At 55.0% G+C, this 17,133-nt stretch overlaps 1 protein-coding gene across 1 annotated transcript in view; it reads left to right on the top strand.

Annotated features, from left to right (window-relative positions):
* HYDIN (HYDIN axonemal central pair apparatus protein) overlaps positions 1-17,133 on the top strand; it is a 2,950,008-nt gene that overhangs the window by 1,036,136 nt on the left and 1,896,739 nt on the right. Inside the window, exon 24 of the mRNA XM_086945295.1 lies at positions 13,438-13,539. Within this exon, the coding sequence (XP_086801421.1) occupies positions 13,438-13,539 (102 nt within the window). The remainder of the gene's footprint in view (positions 1-13,437; positions 13,540-17,133) is intronic.

Here is a 17,133-nt window from a genome sequence, read left to right as displayed (position 1 = left end):
AATCACTAGGCAAAAAGTTCAGGGGTGAACCTGCCAGAAGGGCCAAGTCCAACACAACCCCCTTCCAGCCAAAACGCAGGGGAGAACAATCACCACCGTGATGGACTTCCCTGCTTGGGGCGATAGAACACGGACGCGGGCCCGCACTGCAGGGACACCCTCCGGTTCTACGCCACGTTGATCCATAAGACAAGCACATACTTAAAAAAAAAACAGGCCCAACTAGGCTACCCCACTGGTACTCCTTAGTTGTCCACGGCTAGGACCAGGCCCTAGGCCACCCAGATACCACTGGTCCCTACCAATCCACAGAGTGGGGGGTGGTAACCCCTGGCCTACAATAGCCATTCTCCACTCCCTTTCTCAGTGTAGTTCCAAACTACCACTGATTCTTCAACCTAGGGTCCGCACCCTCAGGCTGACCAGAGGTCACGGGCAAGAATGCCCCACCCTACCTCTACTTCTGAAGCACCCTCCAGAACACAACTCTCCCACCAGTTCGGGACCTTTACTCCCTCAGCAGCAGTGACCACGGTCAGACCAGCACAAGATCGGTGTAGTGAGGCGTTGCACTTTGCGGGTTGCCAGATGCGGCGCAGGCAGCGGCTCGCGGACCGCGTCGAGACGGGGACGGCAAGCGGCATAGGCTGCGCGGCCGAAGGCAGACACGGCTCAGTGCGGTGCCTACAGGACACCAGGCTGGTCATGACAGAGTCACAGCTCCCTTAACTGGTCTACCACCTGGGATTCGAATTCACTCCTCCTTCAGCAGCAAGGCAACCACTGCAGGTCAATCCCCCATACAGCTTACCCGGTTCCTTCTCTTTAGGCAGGAGTTCCTTCAGGACACTACATACAGTTGCCCTTACGTCCAGATCCGGACACACCGGCTACTGGCTCCCCAACCGAGGGACGTACCCCTTTGGTCAGATGCCTGGCGCACCAGGACTTCCTTGAGGGTGACACATAACTAATGTGTCGTGTACAAGTCTTCCTGACACTCAGGACAGAAGTGGCATCACCCTGGTCACTCCTTGGCGACACAACCCTTCTGGTTGGCCCCTGACCCATGGGTTACTCCACTGGGGAACCTATCCCCCTCGCACCCCTACATCTGGACTTCTGCACCCTCCCAACTGGAGCGGTACTGCCTGATAACAGAACGACTAGAGCCCTGCTTACAGGAGCTCCACGTTCTCTCCACACAGGGAGATCTCCCTAGAAGGACGCTCCATACGGACATGCTAGGCTCCCTCACCTGGTGTTCCTAAGAAAAAAAACACCCAGACTACGAAGACCAGGCTTGTGCTCTTCTGAGCCACTTCCACCACACTGGGCTGGAAGACCAGAACCTTTCCTTAGGGTCACTCCCCAACAATTAACACAATGGCACAGGGGCAGGGGAAACTCCCATGAGCTTCAGGCCCACCCATGAAATCATGTTCACTGATGTTCTACATTCTTCAAACACTCTGGGAGATCTTCCTCAAATGACCTATTGGTACAGCCTAGGCCCCCGACCTGACGTTCCCTTCAGAAACATTCTAGGCCCTGACACTGGGTTTCGGGCACCTGGAGACATGCAGTCCCACCCACTCCTTCTCCTCTGAGACAGGACGTGAGCCCCTACACCGAGACCTAGCTGGGCTACACAACCTCTTCCACCACACTGGGCTGGAAGACACCTCAGCCACTCCTTTTGGAATCACTCCATCCCATATGCCTCTCTCCTCCCAAAACATTACCAACTCCAAGCATCTGTCTCTAAATAGACAACAGAAATCAAAAGCAGGCTCCACTGTCTGCAGACGTTCTTGGGAAAAGTTTAACACACGGAACTTTGGTATCTGAGCAAAACAAGAGTACACAAGCATTCAGCAAGCTCCCCATCCAGAGAACTCACACACACGTCCAGTGCCACACACCATTCATCCACACACACCCCTCCCCAGACTGGTAAGGCAGTTTCTACCACCCCTGATTTCTCAACCTGACCACACGTGACACAGGTACCATTACTCTAGGACAGGGACGGGGGACACATGCACTGAACACACTTATGCTGCCACCACTGGATCCCACCCTCATGGTGAATCCAGAAAACACACTGCACTTAGGGGGAGGATCTACCCTCCCGAGCTAGGGACACCTAACTCAAAGTGCACAAGAAACACATTTCCACAGAAATGACATTTTTAGCAAAAGCACCATACAATAATCCCCAAAAATGTGGTTTATCTAAAATGCAGAGCTTTGTAGTGGCCAGTTGCCACTGTGGTACAACGCAAACACAAATCCTTATCCTCACCGCTGCGTCCAATGTTAGAAATGGGATCCTGGCTGGCCAAGACTCGCGTCAAGGTCAGTCAGGGATCACCATTCCTAAGGTCAGGGCAAGGGAGTTACACGCCAAGATAACCCCTACTCGCCCTCTAGGTAACGTGGCGCGAGCAGCAAGGCTAAACTTGGAGGCGATATGAGTTAAGTATTTGCGCACGCACCCCAGCAACAACACCCAAGGCCCACCACAAAGGAAACTCCACACAAGGGTATATATAAAAATAGCCTTTGTATTCCAATAAACATACATTAGATAAAACACACACTTTACATTGTGCCAGAGGCACGGGCAGAATTTACAAGGGATATTTACAAGACAGGGCCACCGGGACCACTGTCAGGAATCAGCACTTTTAGAACACAATACTTGTAGGCCTAGAACTTAAACATAGAGCCTAACGGACAGTACCTCCCGACCTGGTTGCAGGGATAATGCGAGTGACCTTCTTAGTAAACTTGAGCGGGCGGCCCAGCGAAGCGGCACGACTCAGGGGAGAGTGGTGCGGCTCGAGGCTTGAGCGGGCCACCGGCAAGGTACAAGCGTTTCTCTGGGGCGACCAATGTGTGCGGCTCAGAAGAGGAGGGGAAGGCAGGATGCAGGCGACCCAGCGAAGCGGCGCGGCTCAGGGGAGAGCGGTGCTGCTCGAGGCTTGGACGGGCTGCCGTGCACGAGCTGCCGAGGGGAACGAGCGAGGCACATTTCAGCGAGGCCCCAGGGGCCCAAGAGAGATCAGACAAGTCCCAGCAATTTGTCAGGGCAGGCACAATAGAGTCCACTGGTCCTGGGACTCTGGTCAGGGGGTGAGCTCAGTACCACGCCCTTGGAATAGCACTTAGCACATAACAGAAAATCACTGTAGCTCAATACAAGTAACTACTGGTAATCAGGTAAGTACTCCCTACGCAATCCTAACCACTTTAGGAACAGGTCACGCAGGGGACCAGGACCTCACTAGCACCACCTGCACTAGCAAGAACAACCAACTAAATATCAACATACATTTAGGGGTATAGACCTGGGGACAAAACACATGACGCATCAACACACGTTCAGCGGTGTAAGGAACAAGGCACATGATGCATCTACAACACATTCAGAGGTGCAGCAAAGAACACTTCACATTAAATCACATTAGCACATAAATCATAAATGCGCCAGAATCACATTAGCCAGAACAAGTCCAGGGTCCAGGTTGCGCCACTGCGCCAAAACCTAAACGTGGCAGTTGCCCACAAAGTGCTGGGCAACTGGAGAGCAATGCTGGTGGGGACGACGTTGGAGCCTCTCAGGCTCTGAACAATTACACTGTCCCCTTGAGCCTCTCTGGACTCAAAATGAATCAAGGCAGCCCCTCTGGGCTCTGAATACACAGATGCAGCCTCACTGGGCTGTGGGGGTCCCTCACGGGGGGACCCGGAACACTGGGAGTGCCTCAAGCCTCTCTAGGCTGTAGGCACCACTGCGGGCCTCGTTGGAGTCCCCCTCCTGGGGACTCGAGAACAAAGGAATGCCCCCATGAGCCTCTCCTGGGCTCAAAAAGCAGAATGGCACCTCAGAGCCTCTCGGGCTCGTGGCTCAAGGTGGGGGGGGTTAGGCGGAGTCCCTCTCGGGGGACTCGGCATCACTTGAGGCCTCACGGGCCTCACAACACCAGGGTCTCGCTTTGGAGGGGAGGGGCGGGCACCGGCAATATGCCCCGACGCCCCCTCCCTCCCGCACACACTCACCGGGTCTCTGGTGCTCGGCGGCGGCTCTCCGTGGCCTCAGCTCCTTTCTGCTGAGCTCCTCGGCGTGGCGGGACTCTCTCCTCGGGGGATCCTCGCCGGAGGACAGATCTCCTTTCCCCCACCGGGGCTCCCTCCTGGTCCTGGGAGCCCCTCGATATCCGGCAGCTGCTTCCTGGCGGGCCCGGGGCTCTCCTCTCGCCCGGTGCGGGGCTCCGCAAGCACAGCAGCACTGCCCCTCGTGCCCCGGCTTCAAAGGCGGGACTTCCGGTTTCTTCTCCCGGGGCCGCGCTGCAATTGGTCAGCCGGCCCCACTACTTCCGGGTCGTCGCTGGCAGCGCGGCGGCCCGTGGCAGGCAGGTAGGCGGGGGCTGATTCACCGAGGAGTGGGCTCCCTCGAGTGAAACCAAAACGCGGCAAATGACGGTGGCAATGAGCGGGGTAGCACCCGCGCCGCTCGGCCACCACACGGGGGACAGATGCCGGGTGGACACCGGCAAAGGGACATGGAGCGCTCCCAAGCGCTATAAAGGCACCACAATAAGGCGTTCAAAGCGCTATAAGCAAACAAAGCGCTTTCAGGCGCTAGGCAGGTGAATACAGCGCTCCCAGCGCTATAAATCAGGAAAGGGTCCAGAGAAAGCGCTTCCAAGCGCTAGGAGGCAATTCCAGCAAAGTCCTTCTGGGGTCCATCAGCAAGCCAGGGGCTGGGCAGAGCCCAGGGGAGGCAAGCCTTCCCCTGGGCCCAAGCAGCAGCACGCCCCTGGTAGATCCAAGTCAAAAACAAGAACATTTTCATGGGGTCACAGCCCCTCTTTTATACACCTTTTTCTTTTGTCTGTAGGTGCAGGGTGGGGGCAGAACCAGTCGCAGCTGGTCTGTGAGCACTGTTGATGGCTCAACCACCCCTTTCATTCATCAGGCAGGCTAGGGTCATCAGTCGCACCACAGGGGGCGGAGCCAGCATTGTGTGGGGGAAACCCAGCCTCATTCAGGACACAGGCGCAGCCCCTCCCTCACATCAGCATGCTAATCTCTCCATTCACCACCGGGGCAGACCCACACAGACTTCCTGGAGCCTGGCATCCCAGCCAGCTCCAGCCAATCACACGCCAGCACCTTCACAGCACATACACAGTCATGTCTAGAAGTAGCACTTCCGCACAAGACACAACCATGTCACATACATCGTTGCGAAGCATTCACTCTCCCGAGTTCGCACATACCAAACTTGACCATGCACGCCTCACGCATCAGGAACTACCAGGGACACAGACATTCCCCATGCATTCCTATGGGAGAGCAGGCCAATCTCACACACGCACTCAGGGAGAGCACGCACTTTACACTGCGCCACAGTGTCAAAGTGCGCAAAGACCAGAAATCACTAGGCAAAAAGTTCAGGGGTGAACCTGCCAGAAGGGCCAAGTCCAACAGTGGTGGTGTCCCTGAGTGATGTTGTGGTGCCCCTGAGTGGTGATGTGGTGCCCTTGAGTGATGAGGTGGTGCCCCTGAGTGATGTGGTGGTGTCCCTGAGTGATGTGGTGGTGTCCCTGAGTGATGTGGTGGTGTCCCTGAGTGATGTGGTGGTGTCCCTGAGTGATGTGGTGGTGTCCCTGAGTGATGTGGTGGTGTCCTAGAGTGATGTGGTGGTGTCCTAGAGTGATGTGGTGGTGTCCTAGAGTGATGTGGTGGTGTCCTAGAGTGATATGGTGGTGTCCTAGAGTGATATGGTTGTGTCCCTGAGTGATGTGGTGTTGTTGTGTGGCGTGCAGCAGTGTGAGGCGTGCAGCAGTGTGTGGCGTGCAGCAGTGTGTGGCGTGCAGCAGTGTGTGGCGTGCAGCAGTGTGTGGCGTGCTGCAGTGTGTGACGTGCAACAGTGTGAGTAATGCAGCAGTGTGCAGCGTGCAGCAGTGTGAGGCATGCAGCAGTGTGAGGCATGCAGCAGTGTGAGGTGGGCAGCAGTGTGAGGCATGCAGCAGTGTGAGTCATGCAGCAGTGTGCAGCATGCAGCAGTGTGAGTAATGCAGCAGTGTGCAGCAGTGTGAGGCGTGCAGCAGTGTGAGGCGTGCAGCAGTGTGTGGCGTGCAGAAGTGTGTGGCGTGCAGCAGTGTGCAGCATGCAGCAGTGTGAGACGTGCAGCAGTGTGAGACGTGCAGCAGTGTGAGGCGTGCAGCAGTGTGAGGCGTGCAGCAGTGTGAGGCGTGCAGCAGTGTGAGGCGTGCAGCAGTGTGAGGCATAAAGCAGTGTGAGACGGCAGCAGTGTGAGACGTGCAGCAGTGTGTGGCGTGCAGCAGTGTGTGGCGTGCAGCAGTGTGGCATGCAGCAGTGTGGCGTGCAGCAGTGTGAGTAATGCAGCAGTGTGCAGCATGCAGCAGTGAGTAATGCAGCAGTGTGCAGCATGCAGCAGTGTGAGTAATGCAGCAGTGTGTGGCGGGCAGCAGTGTGTGGCGTGCAGCAGTGTGTGGCGTGCAGCAGTGTGTGGCGTGCAGCAGTGTGTGGCGTGCAGCAGTGTGAGGCGTGCAGCAGTGTGAAGCGTGCAGCAGTGTGAAGCGTGCAGCAGTGTGAGTAGTGCAGCAGTGTGTGGCGTGCAGCAGTGTGAAGCATGCAGCAGTGTGAGGCGTGCAGCAGTGTGAGAAGTGCAGCAGTGTGAGGCGTTTAGCAGTGTGTGGCATGCAGTAGTGTGTGGTGTTTAGCAGTGTGAGGCGTGCAGCAGTGTGAGGCGTGCAGCAGTGTGTGGCGTGCAGCAGTGTGTGGCGTGCAGCAGTGTGTGGCATGCAGCAGTGTGAGGCGTGCAGCAGTGTGAGGCGTGCAGCAGTGTGAGGCGTGCAACAGTGCGAGGCGTGCAGCAGTGTGAGACGTGCAGCAGTGTGTGGCGTGCGGCAGTGTGGGGCATGCAGCAGTGTGCAGCATGCAGCAGTGTGCAGCGTGCAGCAGTGTGAGGCGTGCAGCATGCAGCAGTGTGAGTAATGCAGCAGTGTGCAGCGTGCAGCAGTGTGAGGCGTGCAGCAGTGTGAGGCATTTAGCAGTGTGTGGCGTGCAGCAGTGTGTGGCATGCAGCAGTGTGTGGCGTGCAGCAGTGTGTGGCGTGCAGCAGTGTGTGGCATGCAGCAGTGTGTGGCATGCAGCAGTGTGTGGTGTGCAGCAGTGTGTGGCGTGCAGCAGTGTGAGGCGTGCAGCAGTGTGAGACGTGTAGCAGTGTGTGGCGTTTAGCAGTGTTTGGTGTGCAGCAGTGTGTGGCTTGCAGCAGTGTGTGGCTTGCAGCAGTGTGTGGCGTGCAGCAGTGTGAGGCGTGCAGCAGTGTGAGGCATGCAGCAGTGTGAGGCGTGCAGCAGTGTAAGGCGTGCAGTAGTGAGGCATTTAGCAGTGTGTGGCGTGCAGCATTGTGTGGCGTGCAGCAGTGTGCAGCATGCAGCAGTGTGAGTAGTGCAGCAGTGTGAGTAGTGCAGCAGTGTGTGGCGTGCAGCAGTGTGTGGCGTGCAGCAGTGTGAGGCGTGCAGCAGTGTGAGAAGTGCAGCAGTGTGAGGCGTTTAGCAGTATGCAGTAGTGTGTCGTGTTTAGCAGTGTGACGCATGCAGCAGTGTATGGCGTGCAGCAGTGTGAGGCATGCAGCAGTGTGAGGCGTGCAGCAGTGTGAGGCGTGCAGCAGTGTGGCGTGCAGCAGTGTGAGACATGCAGCAGTGTGAGGCGTGCAGCAGTGTGAGGCATGCAGCAGTGTGAGGCATGCAGCAGTGTGAGACGGCAGCAGTGTGAGACGTGCAGCAGTGTGTGGCGTGCAGCAGGTCGAGGCGTGCAGCAAAGTGAGGCATGCAGCAGTGTGAGGCGTGCGGCAGTGTGCAGCATGCAGCGGTGTGCGGCGTGAGGCAGTGTGTGGCGTGCAGCAGTGTGCGGCGTGCAGCAGTGTGCGGCGTGCAACAGTGTGAGGCTTGCAGCAGTGTGAGGCGTGCAGCAGTGTGGGGCGTGCGGCCGTGTGGGGTGTGCGGCAGTGTGAGCGTGCCGCAGTGTGGGGCGTGCGGCAGTGTGCAGCATGCAGCAGTGTGAGTAATGCAGCAGTGTGCAGCGTGCAGCAGTGTGAGGTGTGCAGCATGCAGCAGTGTGAGTAATGCAGCAGTGTGCAGCGTGCAGCAGTGTGAGGCGTGCAGCAGTGTGAGGGGTGCAGCAGTGTGAGAGGTGCAGCAGTGTGAGGGGTGCAGCAGTGTGAGGGGTGCAGCAGTGTGCGGGGTGCAGCAGTGTGCGGCGTGCAGCAGAGTGAGGTGTGCAGCAGTGTGAGGCGTGCAGCAGTGTGAGGCGTGCAGCAGTGTGTGGGATGCAGTAGTGTGCGGGGTGCAGCAGTGTGAGGCGTGCAGCAGGTCGAGGCGTGCAGCAAAGTGAGGCATGCAGCAGTGTGAGGCGTGCGGCAGTGTGCAGCATGCAGCGGTGTGCGGCGTGAGGCAGTGTGCGGCGTGAGGCAGTGTGCGGCGTGAGGCAGTGTGCAGCATGCAGCAGTGTGAGGCGTGCAGCAGTGTGAGAAGTGCAGCAGTGTGAGGCGTTTAGCAGTATGCAGTAGTGTGTCGTGTTTAGCAGTGTGATGCATGCAGCAGTGTGAGGCGTGCAGCAGTGTGAGGCATGCAGCAGTGTGAGGCATGCAGCAGTGTGAGGCGTGCAGCAGTGTGTGGCGTGCAGCAGTGTGAGACGTGCAGCAGTGTGAGGCGTGCAGCAGTGTGAGGCATGCAGCAGTGTGAGACGGCAGCTGTGTGTGACGTGTAGCAGTGTGTGGCGTGCAGCAGTGTGCGGCGTGCAGCAGTGTGCGGCGTGCAGCAGTGTGCGGCGTGCAGCAGTGTGAGGCGTGCAGCAGTGTGGGGCGTGCGGCAGTGTGGGGCGTGCAGCAGTGTGGGGCGTGCGGCAGTGTGCAGCATGCTGCAGTGTGAGTAATACAGCAGTGTGCAGCGTGCAGCCGTGTGAGGCGTGCAGCATGCAGCAGTGTGAGTAATGCAGCAGTGTGCAGCGTGCAGCAGTGTGAGGCATGCAGCAGTGTGAGGCATTTAGCAGTGTGAGGGGTGCAGCAGTGTGAGGGGTGCAGCAGTGTGAGGGGTGCAGCAGTGTGCGGGGTGCAGCAGTGTGCGGCGTGCAGCAGTGTGAGGCATTTAGCAGTGTGAGGGGTGCAGCAGTGTGAGGGGTGCAGCAGTGTGAGGGGTGCAGCAGTGTGAGGTGTGCAGCAGTGTGTGGGATGCAGCAGTGTGTGGGGCGCAGCAGTGTGTGGGGTGCAGCAGTGTGCAGCAGTGTGAGGCGTGCAGCAGGTCGAGGCGTGCAGCAGAGTGAGGCGTGCAGCAGTGTGAGGCGTGCGGCAGTGTGCAGCATGCAGCGGTGTGCGGCGTGAGGCAGTGTGCGGCGTGAGGCAGTGTGCGGCGTGAGGCAGTGTGCGGCATGCAGCAGTGTGCGGCGTGCAGCAGTGTGCGGTGTGCAGCAGTGTGTGGCGTGCAGCAGTGTGTGGCATGCAGCAGTGTGTGGCATGCAGCAGTGTGAGGCGTGCATCGGTGTGCAGCATGCAGCAGTGTGAGTAATGCAGCAGTGTGCAGCATGCAGCAGTGTGAGGCGTGCAGCAGTGTGAGGCGTGCAGCAGTGTGAGGCGTGCAGCAGTGTGCGGCGTGCAGCAGTGTGAGTAATGCAGCAGTGTGCAGCAGTGTGCGGCGTGCAGCAGTGTGAGGCGTGCAGCAGTGTGAGTAATGCAGCAGTGTGAGTAATGCAGCAGTGTGTTGTGTGCAGCAGTGTGAGGCATGCAGCAGTGTGAGGCATGCAGCAGTATGAGGCGTGCAGCAGTGTGTGGCGTTTAGCAGTAAGTGGCATTTAGCAATGTGTGGCGTGCAGTAGTGTGAGTAATGCAGCAGTGTGAGGCGTGCAGCAGTGTGAGGCGTGCAGCAGTGTGTGGCGTGCAGCAGTGTGAGGCATGCAGCAGTGTGAGGCGTGCAGCAGTGTGAGGCGTGCAGCAGTGTGAGGCGTGCAGCAGTGTGCGGCGTGCAGCAGTGTGCGGCGTGCAGCAGTGTGCGGCGTGCAGCAGTGTGAGGCGTGCAGCAGTGTGAGGCGTGCAGCAGTGTGAGGCGTGCAGCAGTGTGAGGCGTGCAGCAGTGTGTGGGGTGCAGCAGTGTGTGGCATGCAGCAGTGTGCGTCGTGCAGCAGTGTGCGTCATGCAGCAGTGTGTGACGTGCAGCAGTGTGCATCATGCAGCAGTGTGAGGCGTGCAGCAGTGTGAGGCCTGCAGCAGTGTAAGGCGTCTAGCAGTGTGAGGCGTGCAGCAGAGTGAGGCGTGCGGCAGTGTGCAGCATGCAGCAGTGTGAGTAATGCAGCAGTGTTCAGCAGTGTGATGCGTGCAGCAGTGTTTGGCGTGCAGTAGTGTGGGGCGTGCAGCAGTGTGCAGCATGCAGCAGTATGAGTAATTAAGCAGCGTGCAGCAGCGTTTGGCGTGCAGTAGCGTGGGGCGTGCAGCAGTGTGCAGCTTGCAGCAGTGTGACTAATGCAGCAGTGTGCAGCAGTGTGCAGCGTGCAGCAGTGTGAGTTGTGCAACAGTGTGAGGCGTGCAGCAGTGTGCAGCATGCAGCAGTGCGAGTAATGCAGTAGTGTGCAGCGTGCAGGAGTGTGAGGCGTGCAGCAGTGTGCAGCATGCAGCAGTGTGATTAAGGCAGCAGTGTGCAACGTGCAGCAGTGTGAGGCATGCAGCAGTGTGAGGCGTGCAGCAGTGTGAGGCGTGCAGCAGTGTGTGGCGTGCAGCAGTGTGAGGCGTTTAGCAGTGTTTGGCGTGCAGCAGTGTGAGGCATGCAGCAGTGTGAGGCGTGCAGCAGTGTGAGGCGTGCAGCAGTGTGAGGCATGCAGCAGTGTGCGGCGTGCAGCAGTGTGCGGCGTACTGAAGTGTGAGGCGTGCAGTAGTGTGGGGCGTGCAGCAGTGTGCAGCATGCAGCAGTGTGAGTAATGCAGCAGTGTGCAGCGTGCAGCAGTGTGCGGCGTGCAGCAGTGTGCGGCGTGCAGCAGTGTGAGGCGTGCAGCAGTGTGCAGCATGCAGCAGTGCGAGTAATGCAGCAGTGTGCAGCATACAGCATTGTGAGGCATGCAGCAGTGTGCAGCATGCAGCAGTGTAAGGCAGCAGTGTGCAACGTGCAGCAGTGTGAGGCATGCAGCAGTGAGGCGTGCAGCAATGAGGCGTGCAGCGCAGCAGTGAGGCGTGCAGCAGTGTGAGGCGTGCAGCAGTGTGAGGCGTGCTGCAGTGAGGCGTGCAGCAGTGCGAGTCGTGCAGCAGCGTGTGGCGTTTAGCAGTGTGTGGCGTGCAGCAGTGTTTGGCATGCAGCAGTGTGAGGCGTACAGCAGTGTGCGGCGTGCAGCAGTGTGAGGCTTGCAGTAGTGTGGGGCGTGCAGCAGTGTGCAGCATGCAGCAGTGTGAGTAATGCAGCAGTGTGCAGCGTGCAGCAGTGTGCAGCGTGCAGCAGTGTGAGGCGTGCAGCAGTGTGAGGCGTACAGCAGTGTGAGGCATGCAGCAGTGTGAGAGGTGCGGCAGTGTGCAGCATGCAGCAGTGTGAGTAATGCAGCAGTGTGCGGCGTGCAGCAGTGTGAGGCGTGCAGCAGTGTGTGGCGTGCAGCAGTGTACAGCGTGCAGCAGTGTGCAGCGTGCAGCGGCGTGAGGCATGCAGCAGTGCGAGGCGTAGAAAGTAGAGAAGGTGAGACTCCTGAATGCGATTGTATGAGTATGAGGAAGAAGATCACATCAGGAGTGAGTAAAGTCAGGTGAGGGTGGGGGGGGTAAAGGTGTGGGGGTGGGGTGTTGGGAAAGAGCCCTTGCAGTGTGAAGGAGAAAGGGAAGTGTGTCTGGCATAGGAGACTTTATTGTGAAAGATATTAGAGTGTGAGACAAAGGAAACAGCAAGGCGAGCGGTGAACAGGGAAGAAGTAGATGAGAGAGAACAGAGCAGAGACTTAGAGAGAGAAACCAAACGAGAAGGAAGGAGATAGGCATAGCGTGAGGATCGATAGAGAGGGGGAAAGAGTGTGGGTGGGTGTGTGAGAGAGAGATACGAGGGGGGAGGAGAGAGAGAGAAACATGAAAGTGTGTGATCTTGTGTAATGTAATTGGGCGCTCATGTGAAGCGCGCCAATATCTTTCAATCGAGGTCGCGCTATATATGCGGTATATATTTTTTTTTTAAAATCCAGAAAAACGGGAGAGCGATGGAAACCGGGAAAGAGAGAAAAGGGGAGAGAGGGGTTTGGAGGAAGAGGAAGAGATAGAGATATAGGGGCATTAAGTGAGAGACCAGGAGAGAGAGCGAAAACAAGAAAAGTGGAAGAACAAGGAAGAGAAGAACGTGAGAGGTGGGGGACAAAGGGACAGCGGAAAACAAGCTCTCGGCATTGCTGTGGCTGGGGGTGGGCGGGGGAGCGGCAGCCTTTAATGTCTGATGCGAGGCAGAGACAAATGGTGGTGTGCGAGCGGCTTCCTTTCAAGTTAGATGGGGGAGCGAGGGAGCAAATGGCGAGCGCGCGCCCTTCGCACATGCACTGGCCTTAATCCGCATTCTAAAGCCCTCTTGGTAGGATTTTCTGGTGGCCCTCTATATCTCTCGCCAGCAATGCGCAAGCGCATTGGGAGGCGAGACCTAAAAACTGCAACAGTGGGTCTTGTCTGAATGTGGGATGCGACAAAAGTTTAAATATCTAGATCGAAACCAGGGCGGAACAGTGGAATGGGAATCGGTTTAGATACATTTGGCAAATGGAGAAACCAAGGAGGGTGATGATGTGGAGCTACTGGATATGGAGAAATGTAAAGGACGTGCAGTTGTTAAACTTAAACATGTGATTTAGCTGCGTAGTATGTGCCAATGTTACATAGGTGACTTAAAATGTTATGATGGTAAGCCAGGGTTTTGTGCTTTTTTGGGAGGGTTTGGGTGGAGGTGGGGGTATTTGTGTTGACTGCTGTTGTTACTATGAATATTAATAACGATATGTACAAATACAAATAAATGATGCTTATGTGCTTGAAAACTGATTAGAGCCTTGTAACCTTCAATAGTACCGACCCATCAGGTTCAACTTAAATGCTGTTCATTGTCTATAAGACACAAAGTAGACTCCAGGAAGATCTAAATCATAAATCCTAGCACTATATGCATCAACCTTCTCTTTTCAATCTGCAAATGTAAAAGTCCATAATCAGAGCCAATATTGACCTGCTACAGAACCACTCAGCATATATGCGTCTCTGAATCAAATCATGTAATTGTTCCACTTCTGCCTCTTGAAAACTTCATGTATTTGCCTAAGTATTGAATATATAACTGTGTTGAATTATGAAGTAATCTTTGTGTGGCTAGTGGAACATCACTGGTATTAATATCTCTGTGTTTACAGGTTTACCCCTGGAGAGCCGAAGTTGCCGTTTGGCTCTGTCCTATCTATGGATTTGGAAAGCGGGGAAGAACATGAAGAAGCCGAAGAGAGTGATGTGCTAAGGTACGTATCATATAGTTCAGACGAATGCTTAAACCTGGTCTTCCTCAAGTGGGGCCCATTTTAAAAAAGGAGTATCTGCAAGAGACAAGGTAAATACACAATGAAATGTGTCTGTGGCAGGTGCGATGAAAACACAGGGGCTTTGGATGTTATTAACAAGGGTTTTATTGGTTTTAGTGTTCTTTTCTTGCGTATACTCAGTCTATAATAGGGTAAGGTGGTCTCAGATTCTTTCTTTGGTGACAGACGACCTCTGGGGTAGTGTCTTTCTCGTCTGGTCCGCTCCAGGGTGATGACGTCGTAGGGGGAGGGGCGGCTCACAGTGGTCCAACGCGAGTGGGAAAAATAAAAGCGAAGACTTGAGTCAGTCTGGTGCCCAAAAACGAGTAATCGGTGAGGGAAGGGAGTGAGGAGACACACAGTGAAATTTTCCTAGGTTCTATGTGACGGGGTGCTCAGGACAGGGTTTTGGGAGTTTATCGGAGGAAGGCACTTATGGTTTAACAAGCCCCTTTCTGCCCGCCCAACCTGAGATACGACTTCGTACCTGTGAGAGCCACGCTTCTCCTGAAGCGTGGCTGGGCGAATCGCCGTGTTGTTGGCCTCCTTGCTTCTGTACGTCGCGGCGTGGACCTCTCGTCAGGTTCCTCTCGGTTCTCTCCTCTTCTCTCTGCTTTCCAGTTCTCTCTTCGCTCTCTTCCTCTTCTCCTCCGGTGATGGAACACCCCAAAATCCCTCTGTTCCCAGGATTTATGCTTCCTGCTTCACCTGCGTCATCGGAGTGGGCGGGGCTTGGTGAGAACTCTGCCCATTTAAAAAACACAGGCCCGTTTCCTCTTCTTCGTAACCAGAGTGCGAGCCTGTAGTCTGCCAGGCTTCCGGCTGCTGGAGAGAGAGAGGGGAGAGGGGGTCGTTCATGTACTCCTCGGTACCAGGTAAGATCGTATCCTTCTCCGTCCGACCCTCCTCATCACACACCACCCCCCCTGGATTCTCCCAATAGGGGAGAGGAAACCTGGAGAGTTAGTCAGCTCTCTGCTCCTTTTCGATGGCATACTTTATAGGAGAACGGCTGAAGGGACAAAAACCAATGAAGGACCCTGGGATTATGAGAGATGTTCTGACTCATCCACTGTAAAGGGGCATGGTCCGTGTAAAGGGTGAATGGTTGTCCTTTGAGGTAATACCTCAGTTTATCTATTGCCCACTTTATCGCAAGGCACTCTTTCTGAATTGTGGGGTATTTCAACTCTCGGAGAAAAAGCTTTCTACTGATGTAGAGTATGGGGTGTTCTATACCTTCTGGGGACAGTTGTGATAAAACTGCCCCTACCCCGTATTCAGAGGCGTCAGTGTGAAGAATGAACGGCCGAGAAAAGTCAGGGGGAGACAAGACTGGACTGTTGGTTATCACCATTTTTAGAGAGTTGAAGGCTTTCCACATAGAAGGGGTGGGATGCTGATAAGTTTGTGGTTTGGAGACCTTTTTTGTTGTATATCCGTTAAGGGGGCTGCTGTGTCTGAAAACGAGGGGATGAACCGACGATAGTAGCCTATCAGCCCTAAAAAGGCTCTCATCTCTTTTTTGTTTGTAGGAAAGGGGGTTTCGGCAATGGCCCTGACCTTCTCTATCTGGGGTTCGATAACTCCATGGCCTAACACATAACCCAAATACTTCACGTTTTGGTAGCCCACTCAGGACTTCTTTGAGTTCACATGCAGGCCTGCCTTCTGTAGGGCTAGTAGAACGATCTGGAGGTGTTTGTGGTGACTCTCCCAAGTGGGGCTGAATATTATGAAATCATCCAGATAAGCCGATGTAAAGGACTGGTGTTCTCTTAGGACTTTGTTCATTAGGCGTTGAAATGTTGCCGGAGCCCCATGCAGTCAAAAGGGTAGGACATTGAACTTGAACAAGCCAATCGGTGTTACAAAGGCTGTTTTCATGCAAACCTCCTCCCGTAGTGGAACTTGCCAATATCCTTTGGTCAAGTCCAATGTGCTGATGTATTTGGCTTCTCCAAGTTTCTCGATGAGTTCATCGATTCGGGGAATCGGATAAGAGTCGAATGCAGACATATTATTTAGTCCGCGGAAATCCATACAAAATCTTGTGCTTCCATCTGGTTTTGGCACTATCACTATCGGTGACGACCAATCACTCCTGGACGGTCTTATCACCCCTTGGCGCAGCATTTCCTGAACTTTTTTTGTACTGCCTGTCTTTTGGCAGCGGGTATCTGGTAGGGACGTTGCTTGATAACCACCCCGGGGGGGGGGGGGGGTTCAATCCTATGTTCTAAGACGGACGTCTTTCCAGGGGTGTCTGAAAAAATCGAAGAGAACGGGTACAGCGTCTCATGTAGGCTATCTTTCTCTTGCTGCCTGAGGTCGTCATTTATTACTAGCTGTTCCGAAGTCGATGTTGAGGGAGAAAATGTGGGTAAGGAGAGGTGGGCACTTTTTGGGGGGGTTCCAATAACCCTGTAGGGTCCCATCCATTCTGCCTGGAACTTTTTAGTGGAGGAGGGTAGTAACACAAGGTCCCAGTCGTCAACTTCAAGCATTCTCCATCTCTTCCCTTTGTCGTAAAAGATCTTTCTTTCGTCTTTCTTGGCTCTTTTCCAAATTGGAATAGGCCAACTCCCTAATTTTTCCCAGCTTGTCTTTCAGGCTCTGGGTATATTCCAGGATGCTGCGTTCCTTCCCTGAACTATCTCTTTCCCATGCTTCATTGGTCATCTCAAGAAGCGTTCGGGGCTGGCGTCCGTAAAGCATCTCAAAAGATGAACACCCGATGCTGCTCTGTGTCTGTCCCCTTATCACGTATAGGGCTAACGGCAACATTAAGTCTCATTCCCTCCCATTCAAGGTGAGCATCTTCTTCAGTGTCTACTTGAGAGTCCCATTGTAGCGTTCAACGAGACCGTCAGTTTGGGGATGATAAACAGATGTTCTAATGTGTCGGAGATCCAACACTCATCACACCTCTCTCATTATTCGAGATATAAAAGGCGTGTCTTGATCTGTTAAGATCTCTTTTGGGAACCCCACCCAGGAGAACAGCTCAATGAACCTCTCAACTATACTACGTGAAGTAGGGGCCTTCAGGGGAAAGGCTTCGGGAATCTAGTAGCGTAGTCCACTATGAGAAGAGCATACTGGTTCCCTCTCCTGGTTTTGAGAAGGGGTCCTACCAAATCAATCCCCACTCTTTCAAAAGGAGAGCCCATATGGGGAGGGGTTGCAAAGGTACTGCAGGGGGACGGTGAGTATTTTTCTTTTGACAGACCTCACAAGATTGACAATGCGTCTTAATGTCTTTGTATATGCCTGGCCATTAGAAATGCCTTAGCACATTCTTAGTGGTCTTTTCACTCTCAACGTGACCCGCTAACAAATGGGAATGTGAATAGAACATGATCTGTTCTCTAAATGTGACAGGGACCAATAGCTGAAGTGGGTCCTCTGAATTCCCTTGTCTATATAGTAACCCCTCCTGAATAAGAAAACGGGAAACTTGGGGTGAGGGGTGTCCTGTGTGGCTTGTGCCTGCTCCCATGCGTTATAGAGGGTGGCATCATTGGCTTGGGC

This window comes from Lissotriton vulgaris, chromosome 12 (assembly GCF_964263255.1).
Source record: "Lissotriton vulgaris chromosome 12, aLisVul1.2, whole genome shotgun sequence".
Lineage (NCBI taxonomy): Eukaryota > Metazoa > Chordata > Amphibia > Caudata > Salamandridae > Lissotriton > Lissotriton vulgaris.
The sequence above is the reverse complement of the archived record's forward strand: the minus strand, read 5'-3'. Positions and strand labels throughout refer to the sequence as shown.